General features: G+C 39.9%; 1 protein-coding gene across 1 annotated transcript in view; it reads left to right on the top strand.

Annotated features, from left to right (window-relative positions):
• UBXN7 (UBX domain protein 7) overlaps positions 1 to 18,601 on the top strand; it is a 195,166-nt gene that overhangs the window by 23,526 nt on the left and 153,039 nt on the right. The window contains exon 4 of the mRNA XM_053709814.1: positions 17,734 to 17,799. Within this exon, the coding sequence (XP_053565789.1) occupies positions 17,734 to 17,799 (66 nt within the window). The remainder of the gene's footprint in view (positions 1 to 17,733; positions 17,800 to 18,601) is intronic.

Raw genomic sequence — 18,601 nt, 5'->3', positions numbered from 1 at the left:
GATGCCTAGTACCTCTAGCGCATTGGCCCCTATTACTTTACAGCAATTAACAGCAGTAATGGATAATTCACTTGCAGCATTTTTATCCAAACTGCCAGTTTTTCCAAGAAAGCGCGATAGCTTAGTTTTAAATACAGAGGATGAGCAATCTGAAGCTTTGGATAATTTATCTGTAGTGCCCTCACAAAACTCAGAGATAGGAGTGAGAGAAGGGCTGTCTGAGGGAGAAATTTCTGACACAGGAAAAATTTCTCAGCAGGCAGAGTTAGATTCCTTAGCGTTTAAGTTTAAGCTGGAACACCTCCGCGTCCTGCTTAAGGAGGTTTTAGCTACGCTGGATGATTGTGACCCCATGGTGGTCCCTGAAAAATTGTGTAAAATGGACAGATATTTAGAGGTCCCTGTATACACTGAGGCATTTCCGATCCCAAAGAGGGTGGCGAATATTGTGACTAAGGAGTGGGAGAGACCAGGTGTACCCTTTGTTCCCCCACCTATCTTTAAGAAAATGTTCCCCATAATCGACCCTAGGCGGTACGCATGGCAGACGGTCCCTAAGGTAGAGGGGGCTGTTTCAACACTGGCTAAGCGTACAACTATACCAATAGAGGACAGTTGTGTTTTTAAAGATCCTATGGATAAAAAATTGGAAGGATTGCTGAAGAAAATTTTTGTTCAGCAAGGTTTTCTGCTTCAACCTATTGCCTGCATTATCCCGGTAACTACTGCAGCGGCTTTTTGGTTCGAGGCCCTGGAGGAGTCGCTCCAGAGGGAGACTTCTTATGATGAGGTCATGGATAGAATTCACGCTTTAAAGCTGGCTAATTCCTTTATCACTGATGCCGCTCTCCAATTGGCTAAACTAGCGGCGAAAAACTCAGGTTTTGCCATCATGGCGCGAAGAGCGCTTTGGCTCAAATCATGGTCGGCGGATGTGTCGTCCAAGACAAAATTGTTAAATATTCCCTTCAAGGGGAAAACCCTTTTCGGCCCAGAGCTGAAAGAAATTATTTCGGATATCACTGGGGATAAGGGCCATGCCCTTCCTCAAGATAGGCCGTTTAAGGCCAAAAACAAGGCTAATTTTCGCTCCTTTCTCAACTTCAGGAGCGGACCTGCTGCAACCTCTGCTGCCGCAAAGCAAGATAACGCTTCCCAGCCCAAAGCAACCTGGAAACCCTTGCAGGGCTGGAATAAGGGTAAACAGGCCAAGAAGCCTGCTCCTGCTACCAAGACAGCATGAAGGGGTAGCCCCCGATCCGGGATCGGATCTGGTAGGGGGCAGACTCTCTCTCTTTGCTCAGGCTTGGGCAAGAGACGTTCCGGATCCCTGGGCATTAGAAATAGTTGCTCAGGGGTATCTTCTAGAATTCAAGGACTCTCCCCCAAGGGGAAGGTTCCACATTTCTCGTTTGTCTTCAGACCAAACAAAGAAACAGGCGTTCTTACGCTGTGTAGAAGATCTACTAAAAATGGGAGTGATATACCCAGTTCCAATTGCAGAACAAGGACTGGGCTTTTACTCAAACCTGTTCGTAGTTCCCAAAAAGGAAGGAACTTTCAGGCCAATCCTGGATCTAAAAATTCTAAACAAATTCCTCCGAGTTCCGTCTTTCAAGATGGAAACCATTCGGACAATTTTGCCGATGATCCAGGAAGGTCAATATATGACTACCGTGGATCTAAAGGATGCATACCTACATATACCTATCCACAAAGATCACCATCAGTTCCTAAGGTTCGCCTTTATGGACACACATTACCAGTTCGTGGCCCTTCCTTTCGGGTTGGCCACAGCTCCCAGAATTTTCACAAAGGTGCTAGGGTCCCTTCTAGCGGTACTAAGACCGCGGGGCATTGCAGTAGCACCTTACCTAGATGACATTTTAATACAGGCGTCGTCCTTTCACAGAGCCAAGGCTCATACAGACATCATTCTGGCCTTTCTAAGGTCTCACGGGTGGAAGGTGAACGTAGAAAAGAGTTCTCTGTCCCCGCTCACAAGGGTTCCCTTTCTGGGAACATTAATAGACTCGGTAGATATGAAAATCTTTCTGACAGAGGTCAGGAAGTCAAAACTGTTGAATACTTGCCGAGTTCTTCATTCCATTCCTCGGCCTTCCGTGGCTCAGTGCATGGAAGTAATTGGTTTAATGGTTGCGGCAATGGACGTAGTCCCTTTCGCCCGAATCCATCTCAGACCACTGCAACTGTGCATGCTCAAACAGTGGAATGGAGATTACGCAGATTTATCTCCTCAAATTCAAATGGACCAAACAATCAGAGACTCTCTTCTTTGGTGGTTGTCTCAAGATCACCTGTCTCAGGGAATGAGTTTCCGCAGACCGGAGTGGATCATTGTCACGACCCATGCCAGTCTGGTAGGCTGGGGTGCGGTCTGGAACTCCCTGAAGGCTCAGGGACTATGGTCTCGGGAAGAATCTCTTCTCCCGATAAACATTTTGGAGCTGAGAGCGATATTCAATACGCTCCAGGCGTGGCCTCAACTAGCAGAGGCCAAATTCATCAGATTTCAGTCGGACAACATCACGACTGTAGCGTACATCAATCATCAGGGGGGAACAAAGAGTTCCCTAGCGATGAAGGAAGTATCCAAGATTATCTAATGGGCGGAGGATCACTCCTGCCATCTATCTGCAATTCACATCCCAGGAGTAGACAACTGGGAGGCGGATTTTCTAAGTCGTCAGACTTTCCATCCGGGGGAGTGGGAACTCCACCCGGAGGTTTTTGCTCAACTAACTCAGCTTTGGGGCATTCCAGAGTTGGATCTGATGGCGTCCCATCAGAACACCAAACTTCCCCTTTACGGATCCAGATCCAGGGATCCCAAGGCGGCATTGATAGATGCATTAATAGTGCCTTGGTCATTCAGTCTAGCTTATGTCTTTCCACCGTTTCCTCTTCTCCCTCGGCTAATAGCCAGAATCAGGAGAAGGCCTCGGTAATTCTGATAGCGCCTGCGTGGTCGCGAAGGACTTGGTATGCAGACCTAGTGGGCCTGTCATCGGCCCCACCATGGAAACTGCCATTGAGACAGGATCTTCTAATCCAAGGTCCTTTCAAGCATCCAAATCTAGTTTCTCTGCAACTGACTGCTTGGAGATTGAACGCTTAATCCTAGCTAAGCAGGGTTTCTCTGAATCAGTTATAGATACTCTGATACAGGTCAGAAAGCCTGTCACCAGGAAAATTTACCATAAGATATGGCGGAAATATCTTTGTTGGTGTGAATCCAAGGGTTACTCGTGGAGTAAAGTTAGGATTCCAAGGATATTGTCTTTTCTCCAAGAAGGTTTGGAGAAAGGTCTTTCAGCTAGTTCCTTAAAGGGACAGATATCTGCTCTGTCTATTCTGTTACACAAGCGTTTAGCAGCTGTACCAGACGTTCAGGCGTTTGCACAGGCCTTAGTTAGAATCAAGCCTGTCCATAGACCTGTGTCTCCTCCATGGAGTCTAAATTTAGTTCTTTCAGTTCTTCAAGGGGTTCCGTTTGAACCTTTGCATTCCATAGATATCAAGTTATTATCTTGGAAAGTTTGGTTTTTAGTAGCTATTTCTTCTGCTCGAAGAGTTTCAGAACTATCTGCTTTACAGTGTGATTCACCCTATCTGGTGTTCCATGCAGATAAGGTTGTTTTGCGTACTAAAACCTGGTTTCCTTCCAAAGGTGGTTTCTAATAAGAATATTAACCAGGAAATCATTGTTCCTTTGTCCTAATCCAGTTTCTAAGACGGAACGACTGTTGCACAATCTGGATGTGGTTCGTGCTTTAAAGTTCTATTTAAAAGCAACTAAAGATTTCAGACAAACATCATCCTTGTTTGTTGTGTATTCTGGTAAGAGGAGAGGTCAGAAAGCGACTGCTACCTCTCTTTCATTCTGGCTGAAAAGCATCAGCCTAATGGCTTATGAGACTGCTGGTAAGCAGCCTCCTGAACGAATTACAGCTCATTCCACCAGAGCTGTGGCTTCCACATGGGCTTTCAAGAATGAGGCTTCTGTTGAACAGATTTGTAAGGCAGCGACTTGGTCTTCACTGCATACTTTTGCCAAATTTTACAAATTCGATACTTTTGCTTCTTCGGAGGCTATTTTTGGGAGAAAGGTTTTGCAAGCAGTGGTGCCTTCCGTTTAGGTTACCTGACTTGTTCCCTCCCTTCATCCGTGTCCTATTGCTTTGGTATTGGTATCCCACAAGTAAGGATGAATCCGTGGACTGAATACACCAAGTAAGAGAAAACAGAATTTATGCTTACCTGATAAATTACTTTCTCTTACAGGTGTATTCAGTCCACGGCCCGCCCTGATATTTAAGTCAGGTTCAAATTTAATTTACAACAACTACAGTCACCACTGCACCCTATGGTTCTCCTTTTTCTCCTAACCGTCGGTCGAATGACTGGGGGGGTGGAGCCTGAGGGGAGCTATATGAACAGCTTTGCTGTGTGCTCTCTTTGCCACTTCCTGTAGGGATTGAGAATATCCCACAAGTAAGGATGAATCCGTGGACTGAATACACCTGTAAGAGAAAGTAATTTATCAGGTAAGCATAAATTCTGTTTTTTATCAGAGGAATTCCTCTTTCTGCGGTATCATTGACAACCTTAAGAGCGTTCACATGACTTCTTAGAGAATCACTGCAGTATTCTGTCACGTCGTGGATCCCAAACAATTCAAAGAACATCTTTGTTTTATTAGTAACGAAATGGCTCAGGTCTTTTCCTTCAAAAACCATGTTTTTACCCTCTAATTGTTTCACTTCCTTTTTCTTTGCAGGTTTGGTTTCTAAATTTTTATTTACCAAACTTATGCTTAGCACCTGTAGGCTATCCCTCTTGTGTAAAATCTTCTTTATTGAGAATGTACAATCCTCCCCACTGCTATTTCTCCGTGACACAGACTTTTCCTGCCCCAATATATGCATCCGTACTCACACACACGTATTCTATTTCATTAATACCGGGAAACTCACATTTGCTCTTGATGTCCGGGACCCATCTCCTCCATTTACACAAACCTGGTCATACCTGCGGTTTGCTTGGGAGACTCCACTCACTCGCGGATGCCCGGCTCGTCGTCACTCGGCTGTTCTGTGTATCTCCTTCCCGTCAGCGTGTGTGGTCGATGACATCAATGGGCGTGCTTCAGTCACATGACCAGCAGTGGGGCGTAAGGGTAAATGACTCAGTGTGTGCTCTCTCGATTCCTAAGACTATATAGATTTCAAAAATAGAGGCACCTCCACGGTTTGCATTTAAAAGTTCCTTTATCCAAAAACAGCGGATAAGTAAACTTGATGGTTACACAGTTCAGGTCGGAAGACATGGGTAATTCCCAGTGACCCACTGACGTGTAATCGTAGTGTTCTACATTTTTTGTCATATTTTCCTTAACAGCCTGAGTAATACGGTCGTCCAAAAAGTTTCTGACAGATACCAAAGGTGTCTCTTAGCAACTGTGAGAGCACATTTTTTGACGTCTGCATCTGGGTAAGTGCTCAGAAGCTGTAGCATATCCAAATCATTCTTTGGAGCCCATCGACAAAATGTGCAACCCGTTTCATTCCTTCCAATTGTCGTTGAGGAATATTCAACTCTTTAGTGAAGAGGCCAAATTTAAGTGCATATATTGCCTTTGCCATCCACCTTGCTTGATGCAGTGCCCCTGGGATCCTGAATGTAATGTTTATTCATATATGAATCTTTTTTCTTCTTCTTTTGTACACTTAGTTCTTATTTTCGAGGCGAAAACCTTGTCTACTCCACTCATTGACAAACTCATACGATCTTCTCTTTGTGACCTAAGAAATTCTTTATCTTCTTGTGATACGCTATTCATGTCCATCACATTTTGCCGGGAAATGTCAAATAACTCGACGAGATCATCTTTCCAAATCTGCCGTTTCACATTTGCTTTATCCGCGTTTCTCGATTTCTGTATACCAGCACGGATATTCTCCTCCGTCTTAACAGGGATATTTGCTTTCCTCCACACTTCCTGTAGTTTAGTACTGGTAGATTTAGCAGCATCCGAAAGTGTTTCTTTAATTTCCTTGTGATTTTAAATAAAAACTAAAAGTACTTGTTCCTTTGAAGGGAGCCAAGCTCCTAAAAACTCACCACTAGGCACCTTTTCTAGCAGCCAAATTCCTCTTTTGGTTCCCATTTTAAAGTTCAATTACCTGCAAAAGATGAAAGAAATACATGAGAAGACCATTAGTGTAAAGCACTTCAATGTTAGAAATTTCACTAGTTTGTGATAAGTGATCAATGTGTGCAACCCCTAAATATTATCCAATCTTCTTGAAATTTGGCATATATATCTTTTATATCACTGAGACTTGGGGCATAAGCAAAGTCATATGAAAATCACATCTTTGGAAAAATGAAACACCCTAGGGTACGTCCTACAAAAAACGGTTGTTAACGACCAAGGACGTACCCTGTACATCCTCAGGTAATTTAACAGTATTGCAGCGATGCCTTGATGTTCCTGACTGCCAGGCCCCGGCAATACTGTTTCCGACTGCCGGGCCCCGGATTGATCACTCCCCATGAGTGATCACTTCCGGTTTTGCTCCATGTGGAGCCCGACAGTCTAGCAGAGCATCGGAAGCGATCATACAGGCTTCCAATGCTCTGTGTGCTGAGTGCCTCGGTGGGTCGAGGCACTCAGTATGTATTAAAATAATCTAAAAAATAAATAGATTATTTTTTTAAATATTATAAGCCCCATATAGCCCCCCTCCCCCACCCCCATTAAGGCTTCAAAGATGGCGATGCCCAGTGCATCATGGGGCTTCTGGGGGTATCCATAGCCTGCCTTATCAAAGGGGTAGGCAAGGGTCATCCAATCTGAGCTTGCCCCTGTCATACATTTTTTAATAATAAAATATTCCATTTGTCTGATCATGTCAATATTTGTAAATATTGACTCTGACCAGTGTGGATCTCCCTCCCTCTCCTCACTTGCGTTTTTGTGGGAGAGAGAGATCTGTGTTTAGGAGAGAGAAATTTATCTAATATATTTGTTAAAAATTGTGGGAGCCAAAGGTTCTTTTCAGAGCCATTAACCCATAGCTTGCCAGTGATCACTATAAATCACTGGCAGTAGCACAGCTGCACTTTTTTGCTGTCTGTGCATTTTTTTAGGGGTTAATTTTTTTCGAGGTTCATTTCTTTTTAGTAATTTTTTTTGTGAGACCCCCAGGCTCTTTTCAGAGCCATTTAGTTTATTTAAATGTTAAATTTTTTTGAGGGACGGGGCTAGCGCTGAGAAGAGATAGCGGCTTTTCTCTGTAGCTCCTTAACTGAAAAGGATAAATAGTCACTATACTGGCCTTCTACTTACCTTAAAAAGCCGACCAAAAGTAACCTAAAACCTAGCTAACAATGGCACTGACCCGGTGTGTATAGATGGAGACACAGGATAGCCTACACTTCTCTCTGCTGTCGAGGCCTTCTCTCAGGAGCCCCATAATAGCTAAAACTGTTTGGCCTCCTCTCTCTACTTCAACATGGAGGACTCGTATGCTGCCCTGCGGACCATGTGTCAGGGTTTTTTTCCCTGCTTTGTTTGCCATGTGCTGCTGGAAGCCATTTTACTCACCTCTCTTACTGATTCTGGTGTAGTGTGTGTGATGCTGCTCATTTCCTGCACACCCTCTTATGGGCAGACTGTTGAACATCATCCGTGTGAGACAGTTTGCAGTCTCAGAATTGTGATGTCATCACTTATTTAAAGGGCCTCTGTTCAGTATGCTTTGCCCTTGCGTTGTCTCAGACCTGTTTGTGAGTGCCTGTGGTCCAGTTCCTGTGTATTACCTGGCTAGTCTTACGTCTCTTCTGGTTCCTGATCCCTGGCTTGTTCCTGACTTTGCTGTTCTCCATGTTCCTGATTCTCGCTCGTCTGACTACTCGCTTTGGCTCCTGACTCGGCTCGTCTGACTACCAGCTCTGGTTTTGACTCCTGGCTTATTTGACTAATGTACTTTTTATTATTTTTGCTATTAATAAAGGTGTAATTATTTTTGCACTTCTCGTCTGTCTGATTCCTGGCACCCTGACACCATGTTAGAGAACTTAGTACGCAAAATGGACAGTGGGTTTGCCGACCTTATCGCTCTCTGCAAGTTTACAGTCAGCTGTGACACTCCACTGTCGAGTGTGATCCTAGTTCCAGAGGGGAAGAAGCTGATACAAGTCCCACTAAGACAACGTAGTCTCTGCTCGTACTCTTCAGGACCGGCACGAGGCTGTTTGAACTTTGCCTCTGGCAGACGCGATAGACAAGAAGAGTGCATTACAAACTGCGCTCAAGGTAGCAGAGGAGCTGCAGCCCCTGGATGTCACCTGGAGAGATGCGGCCGGTCAATCTGGGGATGTCTGGAGGCAGGAGACCCGGACTATAATGACCACGCTCGCAATGCAGCAAACATCACCAAATGCTGACTATGATAAATCTTCTTGGGATGCAGTAAAAAAAGCCAGTTGATATTTCTTTTCTTTCTCCACTCCTGAAAGCTCTTATGGGAGATCTAGTGACACTCACCAGTAACTATCAGATTTTACCTCAGCCCTTAATAGTGCGCACTGAGAAGTGAGACATACCCCAGAAAAACGGAATCGACTGACATCAATAGCTACTAAAATCTTCTGTGACTGTGTCAAGATTGCAACAAGTTCATTGTGTGTTTTTTCAACCTTTTGTTATTTGTTGATATATTTTTATGTACATCTTGCCTGGAATATAAGGTATACGCTTTATTTATTAATTTACTTATGTTAGTGGGGCAGAAAGAAACGCAGGTTAATTCTTAAGCCTATCTAGTTGACACAGTTGATATTGCCGTTACTCATATGCACCATTATATTCACTGTCTAGTTTTGCAGATAGACTACCCCTTCCTGCCTTATATGTCTAAATCTGTGCATAGAGTATAAGCTTATTAATATGTTGCAATTGGCTCTTGGGGTCCCATAGAATTATAATGTGTAGTCACTGACCCACCTCCTCAAGAGCATCTTCTATTTAGAAATAATTGCTAGATGAATTCTAACTATGGGTTAGAAGATATGTCATTCATTCTTGCTCACAACAAATTTAAGTATAAATATAGCTGCAAGCAGCAATAGAGGTGGCCATGCGCATTGACATTGCAATGGCATACAAGCAGCTAAGTCACAATATAAAGCTTTATAGAAGTTTTTACAATTCTAACATTAGCAGTTGGAAAGAAAACTCATTTTCGAAATTTTTGCGTTTTTGAAGATGGCTGCCCCACCATATGACCAATACTTTCATCACAATCAGATGTAACTCTAGGTCACAAGATTTTGTTTTACAGCAAATTTCACAGCTTTAACATAAGCGGTTGGAAAGAAAACACGTTTTCAAAATTATCGCGTAAACCAATATGGCTGCCACAGCTTGTGACCAATTCCTTCAACATGAACAACTGTGACTCTAGGTCACAATATAAGGTTCTACAGCAAGTTTCACAGTTCTAACATAAGCAGTTGCAGAGAAAATAGATTTTCGAAATATTCGCATAAAACAAAATGGCTGCCAGATCATATGATATACAGCCTCCATATTATGCATAGTAATTGTCACCATAGATGTCAATAAACATGGCAAAAATAAAGCATTTTTGTAAAACGGTTTTTGTTTTATTATTAATTTAAAAATATCGTTAAGCATTTTTGAACAATTCAAAATGGCTGCCAAACCACATGACCTATCAACTTCTCTTGAACAAATCTGAATGTTAGTCATAAGATAACTCTGTAAACAAACTTTCAAGTGTGTGCCTTAAGCGGTTTCGGAGAAGAAGATTTTTATAGTTTTTAAAAACAGCGCATACGAAACAAAATGGCTGCCAAGCTATGCAATATATGGCTTTCAAATTGCACATAGTAATGCTCACTATATACCTCTACAATTTGCAGAAGTTTCATGAAAATTTGCAAATGTTTCATTTCACGAAGGCGACTGCGCAATGCGAATTTTAACTGCAATATTGTCTTTAAGGGTTATTACTGTGTGTAATCATGTGTCTACTATACTGTAATATTGTTAAATATTGTAATACTAATGTAAAAAGTGCAAAATTACGCAATTAAATGGCGATAAAAAGGTTAATGTCTCACGGCAGCCATGTTGATTATGGAAAAATCGCAATTTTAACAAACTTGGTAGAGGACCTTGCAAGGAACATATGTGCAAAATTACGCTTTATTGCACTAAGCGGTTTAAGAGAAGAAGATGTTTAAAGATTATCACAAAATGCAAGATGGCTAATACATCATGTGACCAAGGCACTTCTGTTTAGCAATGGCAAATCTAGTTCATAGCAGCACTGAGCACAGCAAGTTTCAACATTGTAACATTAGCAGTTCCAGAGATAAAGAATATTAAGCGTTTCTCGAAATTTGTCGCAAAAAGCAATATGGCTGCGTAACCTTATGACCTATGAGTTCAATATTGCATGAGATGTAGCAGAGCAATAGGCTGTATCAGCATACCTGATTTCAAGAGCTTTGCTTTAGCAGTTCAAAAGTTATGGGCAATAGAAAAAGTGGCGGAATAATAAAAATAATAATAATAATAATAATCCTGACAATAACAATAGGTTGTCCTGCAACTTCGTTGCATGGCCACCTAACAAGAGGTTTAAGTACAAATTCCTCGCTATACCACCAGTACAGTTTATAATAATGATAGTTACCACAAATATGCTCCTTTTATATAGAATAGCAGTAGTGGTTTACTTTTAGCAAAATATCCACTTTCATCAATAATTGCGAAATGTCATCTTGGATTATAATTGTGTCTCACTCTTACACGCAGGAAGCCTCATTGCCCGATTACAGCTGTTACTTCAAGGAGCCTAGGCTCATAATGTACAGTACCCCTCCCTGGTTAGCCGGGTCAACAAGTTAATAATCATAGAGGTGAATCCTATAAACAGTTGTATCTCCACTGTGTAAGGAGATACAGACTGTTAATGCACAGCACAATTTGATCAATGGGCTTCCATACAAGGGCATTGTACCTTCTCAATGTTGCCCTATACTCTAACTATTATTAGTTATTAAAGCCTAAGCACACACACATATTTACTGACCACTGACTACAGGTATTAAATACTAAACAGCATTATTAACAGAATTTGACTTTACTAATAGCCTCATGGATATGCTACACCGTAGCAGGGTCATAAGCCTCAAGAACCTAACGCAAGTTGTCCCACTGTGTGGTTAATTATTTTACCATAGTTTCTGAGTAATGTTATATGTGGATAATCTATTCAGTCAATGCTTAACCAATGTAGACAAGATGATATTATTTTGCTTTATTTACTCAGCATTAGGTTGTTATAAAGGGAGATACCAGTACTATCTTCTTTATATTTATTTCCAACATAGTTCCTAACAAGAAATTAAGGTGTTACTTCACCATGTTGTTGAGACCTTATATGTTATTATTATTGATTCCATACTATCTATGGGTACATAATAGACCGTGTATAAATATCTAACTTATTAAAGTACAAGCAAGAGAGAAAAGTAGTAACTCAATTAGTTACTAAATATCATTAACCCACCAACATAAGTGGTTGAATGCCGTGCCTATCTAATCATGGATACACATCATGAAGAAAAATCTACAAATATAGTATAGACAAATGAACCATTATTAATATAATATGTCACACTCAGAGTAAGGGTTGTTCAGATTACCTAAAATGCAAAAAGAATGATAGAGTGAAGCACAAATTAACAAGACAACACATCCACTAGAGGGTGGCTTCTCATCCTGGGCGAAAAATGGCCACCATAGTGATCCTTGAGGATCTATGCTTGTCAGTTTAAATGCCCCAAAAAGCTCCCAAAATTGCATAAACACAATATAATTGCAACATTAAGTTAATACAATGTCAATCAATTGCAAACATATATAGGGATCATTCCGCGCCTCTACTAGAGGGTAGCTTCGCTTGACAGGCGAAAAAATGGGGCTTCTTTAGTAATCCGTTAGGCTCTATGCTGTAATAAACAATAGGATATATGCAATACTGTACGTGTGTTACATTCAAGGTAACCTGATAAGGGGTATGTACAACACCTGTTTCAGAGGACACCATTATAATGTAATAGTACACAGTGTCATGAAAAGTAATAGTACAATAGGATCTATGTACACCCCCAGTTAAATCAGGTCGCTACCAATACAGGTACTTGTAAAAAAATCATATGCAAGTATTTCTAAACTGTGGAAAACTGTAAAGAGTTATGTGACAATGTGTCTTAATTCAGGTAAATTAATGTATTTAAAATTCCATATTTTTGTTTTATTGTGGAGGTAATGAAAGTTCATCCCACACATGCAACATCAGGCAGGAGACCTTATTTGCTTAATGCGGTCATAATAATACTAATTGTAATTTACTTGCATCTGTGTGCATTTTTTGTATGTGTGGTTGCAGCCCAAACAGCCAATGTATTAGTAACCCATGTCCAGCTAGAGGGTTCAGTGTAATTCTTTTGAACTCTGCTGCAAATTGCAATCGGCCCTAAAACAGTTAATGTAAGTTGAGGGAGCAGGATACTTGATACCTATAATACCAACTACATTTAGATATAAACTGCACATTCTACAGTTTATATCTAAATGTATTTTATATCTGCCTCCTACATTTTTGGCTGGTTCCTAGATTTTTAACAGATTAGTCAAGCCTTGATTTAGGGGGAACAATTAAAAATTAACATTTAATTACTTATCTTTCCTACCTCCCACTTGGAGTGTAGGAGTGTAGTGTTTCTTTTGCTAGCTATGCTGACCTTTTTATAGCCAATACTTAAAGGGCCATAATACCCAAATGTTTAAACACTTGAAAGTGATGCAGTATAGCTGTAAAAAGCTGACTAGAAAATATCACCTGAACATCTCTATGTAAAAAAGAAAGATATTCTACCTCAAAAGTTTCTCAGTAGCCACATCCCATTGTAAAGGACTTCTAAGCAACAAATCAGTATGTCTGTGGAAGGAGAGAGCTTTCGTGCACACTCCTCTTATTTCCCTATTCAGTGAAAGGAAGTTTACAATGAAATCTCATGAGAGTTAAGTGAAATCTCATGAGATCACAGTAAAAGAGTTCATGACCTCAGCACTGCTGATTGGCTGCTGTTCTTTTCTTCATTTTTTTTTTTTTTTACCTGCAGCTGAGTATAACTTTTTACACAGAACTTACTCTGCTTAGCTGAGGAAATTGTGAGGTAAAATATCTTCCTTTTTTACATAGAGATGCTCAGGTGATATTTTCCTGTCAGCTTTTTACAGTTATACTGCATCAGTTTCAAGTGATTTAGCATATAAGTATTATGTCCCTTTAAGTATAGAAACTTTCAGTATTGGTAGGGATACCACAGGCAACATTGGCAATTTCAAATGCCAAAATAAAGGTAAAAGTTATTTGTAAACAATTTAATACACTCCATCAGGTAAAATGGATATCCCCCCTTCCCCCTCCAAAAGATCACTTTTTTTTTCTTCTTTTTTCTTTTTTTGTGGTTGTATAGGGACCCTCCTGCCCCACAGATTCTAACTGATCCTTCCTTCCTTTCCACCGGCACCACTGCAAGATCGTTCAGATAGTGACACTGTCCGTAATAATCAGCAATCTGGGTTCATATGGTAAGGCATTGTTTCTCAACCGCGGTCCTCAAGTACCCCCAACAGGCCAGGTTTTCATTATAGCTGAACTAGTGCACAGGTGAAGTAATCAGCTGATGGGTGAGCGCAAGTTAGTAACCATGGTTACTGGCCAGCTGATTATTTCACCTGTGCAATAGTTCAGCTATAATGAAAACCTGGCCTGTTGGGGGTACTTGAGGACCGTTCTTGAGAAACATTGTGATAATGGAGCGAATCTGTGCTTTCAGCCCCAGTTTGCAGCTCCCACTGTCAAAGCTGATATTGGTACCGCAACCTGCGCCTCTATACTGGACTGAAATAGGTACTGTGTGATGCAAAGTACTGTGTGACGTAGTACCTACTTAAAAAAGGTACAAGGGGTTAATATACAAACAAAAATCAATAATATGTGAAGTAATGAAACAAACCCAGCAGTAAATCATCACAACATTTAAAATTTATCCAATGCACATCTTTATTACAATTCAAATCTGTTCCAAAAATCAGTTGTCATATGTAGAATTGAATCCTAGTGTAATCTTTGCAACCTAAACAACCATTAAAAACAGTAGAATTGCATAACCAACAAGTGCATAATAAAAATACAATTCAATAGCACTTACACTGAATTTCAAATGAGCAGTAGATTTTTCTTCTCACAAATTACAAAGTTTACTTCAACTTGCTGTCCCCCTGTATCATGTGTCAGCCATCAGCCAATCACAGACTCATATATATACATACACACACACTGTGCACTCTTGCACATGCTCAGTAGTAGCTGGTGCCTCAGAGAGTGTGAATATAAAAAGACAATTTCATAATGGAAGTAAAACTGCAAGTTTCTTAAAATTACACATTCTAATCATCAAAGTTTAATCTTGACTTTATTGTCCCTTTAAAACTCCTGTCACCCACATAATTATTTAAACTCTCTCCAGCTCTTTGTGGGCAAGCACACTGTTTCAGTAGCTGTCTACCTGAAGCTTCTAGCCTGTTCTTGATAGTCAAAAAAGATTTGTCAAATTAAAATGTCATTACCACAAATATCTTGTATATAATTTTTTTCAATTCCAGTTCTTAAGTTGACCAAAACATAATATACATAAAAATATTCACACTTAGATCAGTAGTTACAAGTTTAACATAGAGATGGTAAAAAAAAGCATATGTTTTTTTAATAAACTGGGTACTGGCAGACAGCTGCCAGTACCCAAGATGGTGCCCATTAAGTTAGAGGGGGAGGGTTAGAGAACTGTTTGGGGGATCTGTGAGTTTGGGGGCTAAGGGGGGATTCTATACAGCAGCATATGTAAATATGCTATAAACCCCCCCCCAAAAAAAAAACAAATATACCTTTTTATCTTAGTACTGGCAGACTTTCTGCCAGTACTTAAGATGGCGGGAACAATTGTGGGGTGGGGGAGGGAATATAGCTGTTTGGGAGGGATCAGGGGGTCTGATGTTTCAGGTGGGAGGCTGATCTCTACACTAAAGCTAAAATTAACCCTGCAAGCTCCCTACAAGCTACCTAATTAACCCCTTTACTGCTAGCCATAATACAAGTGTGATGCGCAGCAGAATTTAGTGGCCTTCTAATTACCAAAAAGCAACGCCAAAGCCATATATGTCTGCTATTTCTGAACAAAGGGGATCCCAGAGAAGCATGTACAACCATTTGTGCCATAATTGCACAAGCTGTTTGTAAATAATTTCAGTAAGAAACCAAAAATTTAGAAAAATGTAAAAAAAAAAATTATTTGGCGGTGAAATGGTGGCATGAAATATACCAAAATGTGCCTTGATCAATACTTTGGGTTGTTTACTACGCTACACTAAAGCTAAAATTACCCCAAAAATCTCCCTACATGCTCCCTAATAAACCCCTTCACTGCTGGGCATAATACAAGTATGTGTGCAGTGGCATTTAGCGGCCTTCTAATTACCAAAAAGCAACGCCAAAGCCATATATGTCTGCTATTTCTGAACAAAGGGGATGCCAGAGAAGCATTTACAACCATTTTTGCCATAATTGCACAAGCTGTTGGTAAACAATATCAGTGAGAAACCGAAAGTTTGTGAAAAAATTTGTGAAAAAGTGAACGATTTTTTGTATTTGATCGCATTTGGCGGTGAAATGGTGGCATGAAATATACCAAAATGGGCCTAGATCAATACTTTGGGATGTCTTCTAAAAAAAAATATATACATGTCAAGGGATATTCAGAGATTCCTGAAAGATATCAGTGTCCCAATGTAACTAGCAGTAATTTTGAAAAAAAGTGGTTTGGAAATAGCAAAGTGTTACTTGTATTTATGGCCCTATAACTTGCAAAAAAAGTAAAGAACATGTAAACATTGGGTATTTCTAAACTCAGGACAAAATTTAGAAACTATTTAGCATGGGTGTTTTTTGGTGGTTGCAGATGTGTAACAGATTTTGGGGCTAAAAGTTAAAAAAAAGTGTTTTTTTTCCATTTTTTTCCTCATATTTTATATATTTTTTATAGTAAATTATAAGATATGATGAAAATAATGGTATCTTTAGAAAGTCCATTTAATGGTGAAAAAAACGGTATATAATATGTGTGGGTACAGTAAATGAGTAAGAGGAAAATTACAGCTAAACACAAACACGGCAAAAATGTAAAAATAGCCTTTGTCACAAACGGACAGAAAATGGAAAAGTACTGTTGTCATTAAGGGGTTAAAGGATTGCAGAGAAATTGTAACTAAAACCTCATTTTACCAGAACGCCGATCCTTGCTCTACTGAGCGGGTCTGGATTTTACACAGCGCATCTGTGCAACACTGTGTGCCCGGTCGCGCCATTAAAATGAATGTAGCTCGCTCTCGCTACTAGACCAGAGCGGGAGCGAGCTACATTCATTTAATAGCGCGACCGGGCACACAGTGTTGCAGAGATGCGCTGTGTAAAATCCAGACCAGCTCAGTAGAGCAAGGAGCGGCGTTCTGGTAAAAGGAGGTTTTAGTTATAATTTCTCTGCAATCCTTTAAAGTATAAATGTGCCGGTAAGCTAATGTTATATAATTCTGCACTATGTGCGTAAAATATATTTTTGGCCAGATTGTGAGTGGGGCAAGCAATATCGGGTTTTTCACAATAGTTTGCGCACAGGTTAAATTGCGATCAAATTACAAGTTAACAGTAAACGCGATCGCTGGAGCGCAAATCAAGTTAATGCCCGTCAGGTTAGCGCGTATTCAGAGCTGTGGTTAACTGTTTCACAGAAAAAAAGTGTCACAAAACACGTCAAAATATATTACAAAGTACCATTACACTCATAATATCAACATCTATTAAAAATTTGGGACAAAAAGTTAGAAAAAGTTATGTTCTCAAAGATATGAGGTCTCAGGTGTTAGAAAAAAAGGCAGGCAAAGGGCTTTAACATTGAGTCCCTTCATGTCGGCTTAGTGCCCTTGAGAACATGCGTTTGTGTTACCGCGCTAGTAGTTGGTTGTTTTTCCACTTTTTTTTGCTCCATTGACTTCTATGGGGAATTTATTGCGCGTGAGATATTCTAATTGCGCTAGAAGTAAGCTGTTTGCACACAGGTTTGCACGAGCGCGATAACATTACTTTCAACTTATAATAAGAGTGCAATTATTGATACAGTGAAAGAGCTAAATAGAGCTCCATTCATAATCTGTGCCTTAGTGTTTAATGTCCCTTTAAAGTCATGGAAGTCTAAATTTATTTTACCTCTTTGTTTTGTGGTCCTTCGTTGAAAATTAGCTCTTGTACATGAGAACATACAGAGGCAGGCTCAGTAGTTGCTTGTAATTTCAGAATTGCACAAAGGATGTCTCAAAGCAGCAATAACCATTAGAAACTATAGTTCTACTGCATTCTTACAAAAATCTGGATCACTGGAATATAGTTTACTTTAAAACCTTTACTCCATTTCTTCATCTTTATAAATCTTTAAAGTTGCCTGTGTTTCTCTCCATAACAAAAGTGACAAATGTTATAATTTATCTTCCAGCTCCTAAACGACGAAGACCAGCTCGTTCAATATTTGATGGTTTTCGTGATTTCCAAACTGAAGCAAGTAAGTGCCTGTTTAATATTGCATATTTATTGAACTTCTCTAGCAAGTAGAGAAATTATATCACATTGGAAAGAAGGCAAAGTATTAAATAGGCTCTGAAAATTTTTTTTTTAAAAAACTTATGAGCATGGTGACCACTTCCAAAGACACTGTGCGTCTCAAAGTGTTTCATGATCCTATAGTTATTGTGTGATTGTCATAGTAATAATAATCACCTGACATTAAAGTGAGGGTAAACTTTACATGTTTTAAATTCAGGTCCAGAATTTAAGCAATATTTTAGATGGACTTTCTTTGATCACTTCTAATGAAGATGCGCTGTATTTTATAATCTAGCCGTGTCATTGTAATACCCAGCTCTCCGGCCGCCCACTTTTTGAATTGTTCTTCAATCAGCACTCTAGCTGTACGGCACTTTTTTGTAGCTAGGGCGCCAATTGGAAAACCTTTCAAACCGTTAGCTCACAAAAAATGAGTTTTGAAGTGGGTGGCCGGGAGCGTGGGGTATTAGAATCGCACGGATAGATTAAAAAGTATGTTACAGCGCATATTTGTTAGAAGTGATCATTTAAAGTCCCTCTAAAATATCTCCTTTATTCCAGACCTAATTTTAAAACGTAAAGTTTACCATCACTTTGAGAGAGTTTTGGCTGGGTTAAACCATACACGTTGTCAAAATGAGTTATGTTCTCCCTCTCTGAAATTAAATTGTTTTTGTAGTTTTGTTTTAAATGTAACTACTATTTGTATTTTAGGATATTTTATAAAAATATATAGTATTATATATATTAGTATTATATAT

The sequence above is a fragment of the Bombina bombina genome, chromosome 4, assembly GCF_027579735.1.
Source record: "Bombina bombina isolate aBomBom1 chromosome 4, aBomBom1.pri, whole genome shotgun sequence".
Classification (NCBI taxonomy): Eukaryota; Metazoa; Chordata; class Amphibia; order Anura; family Bombinatoridae; genus Bombina; species Bombina bombina.
This window is presented reverse-complemented; position numbering and strand designations above follow the sequence as displayed.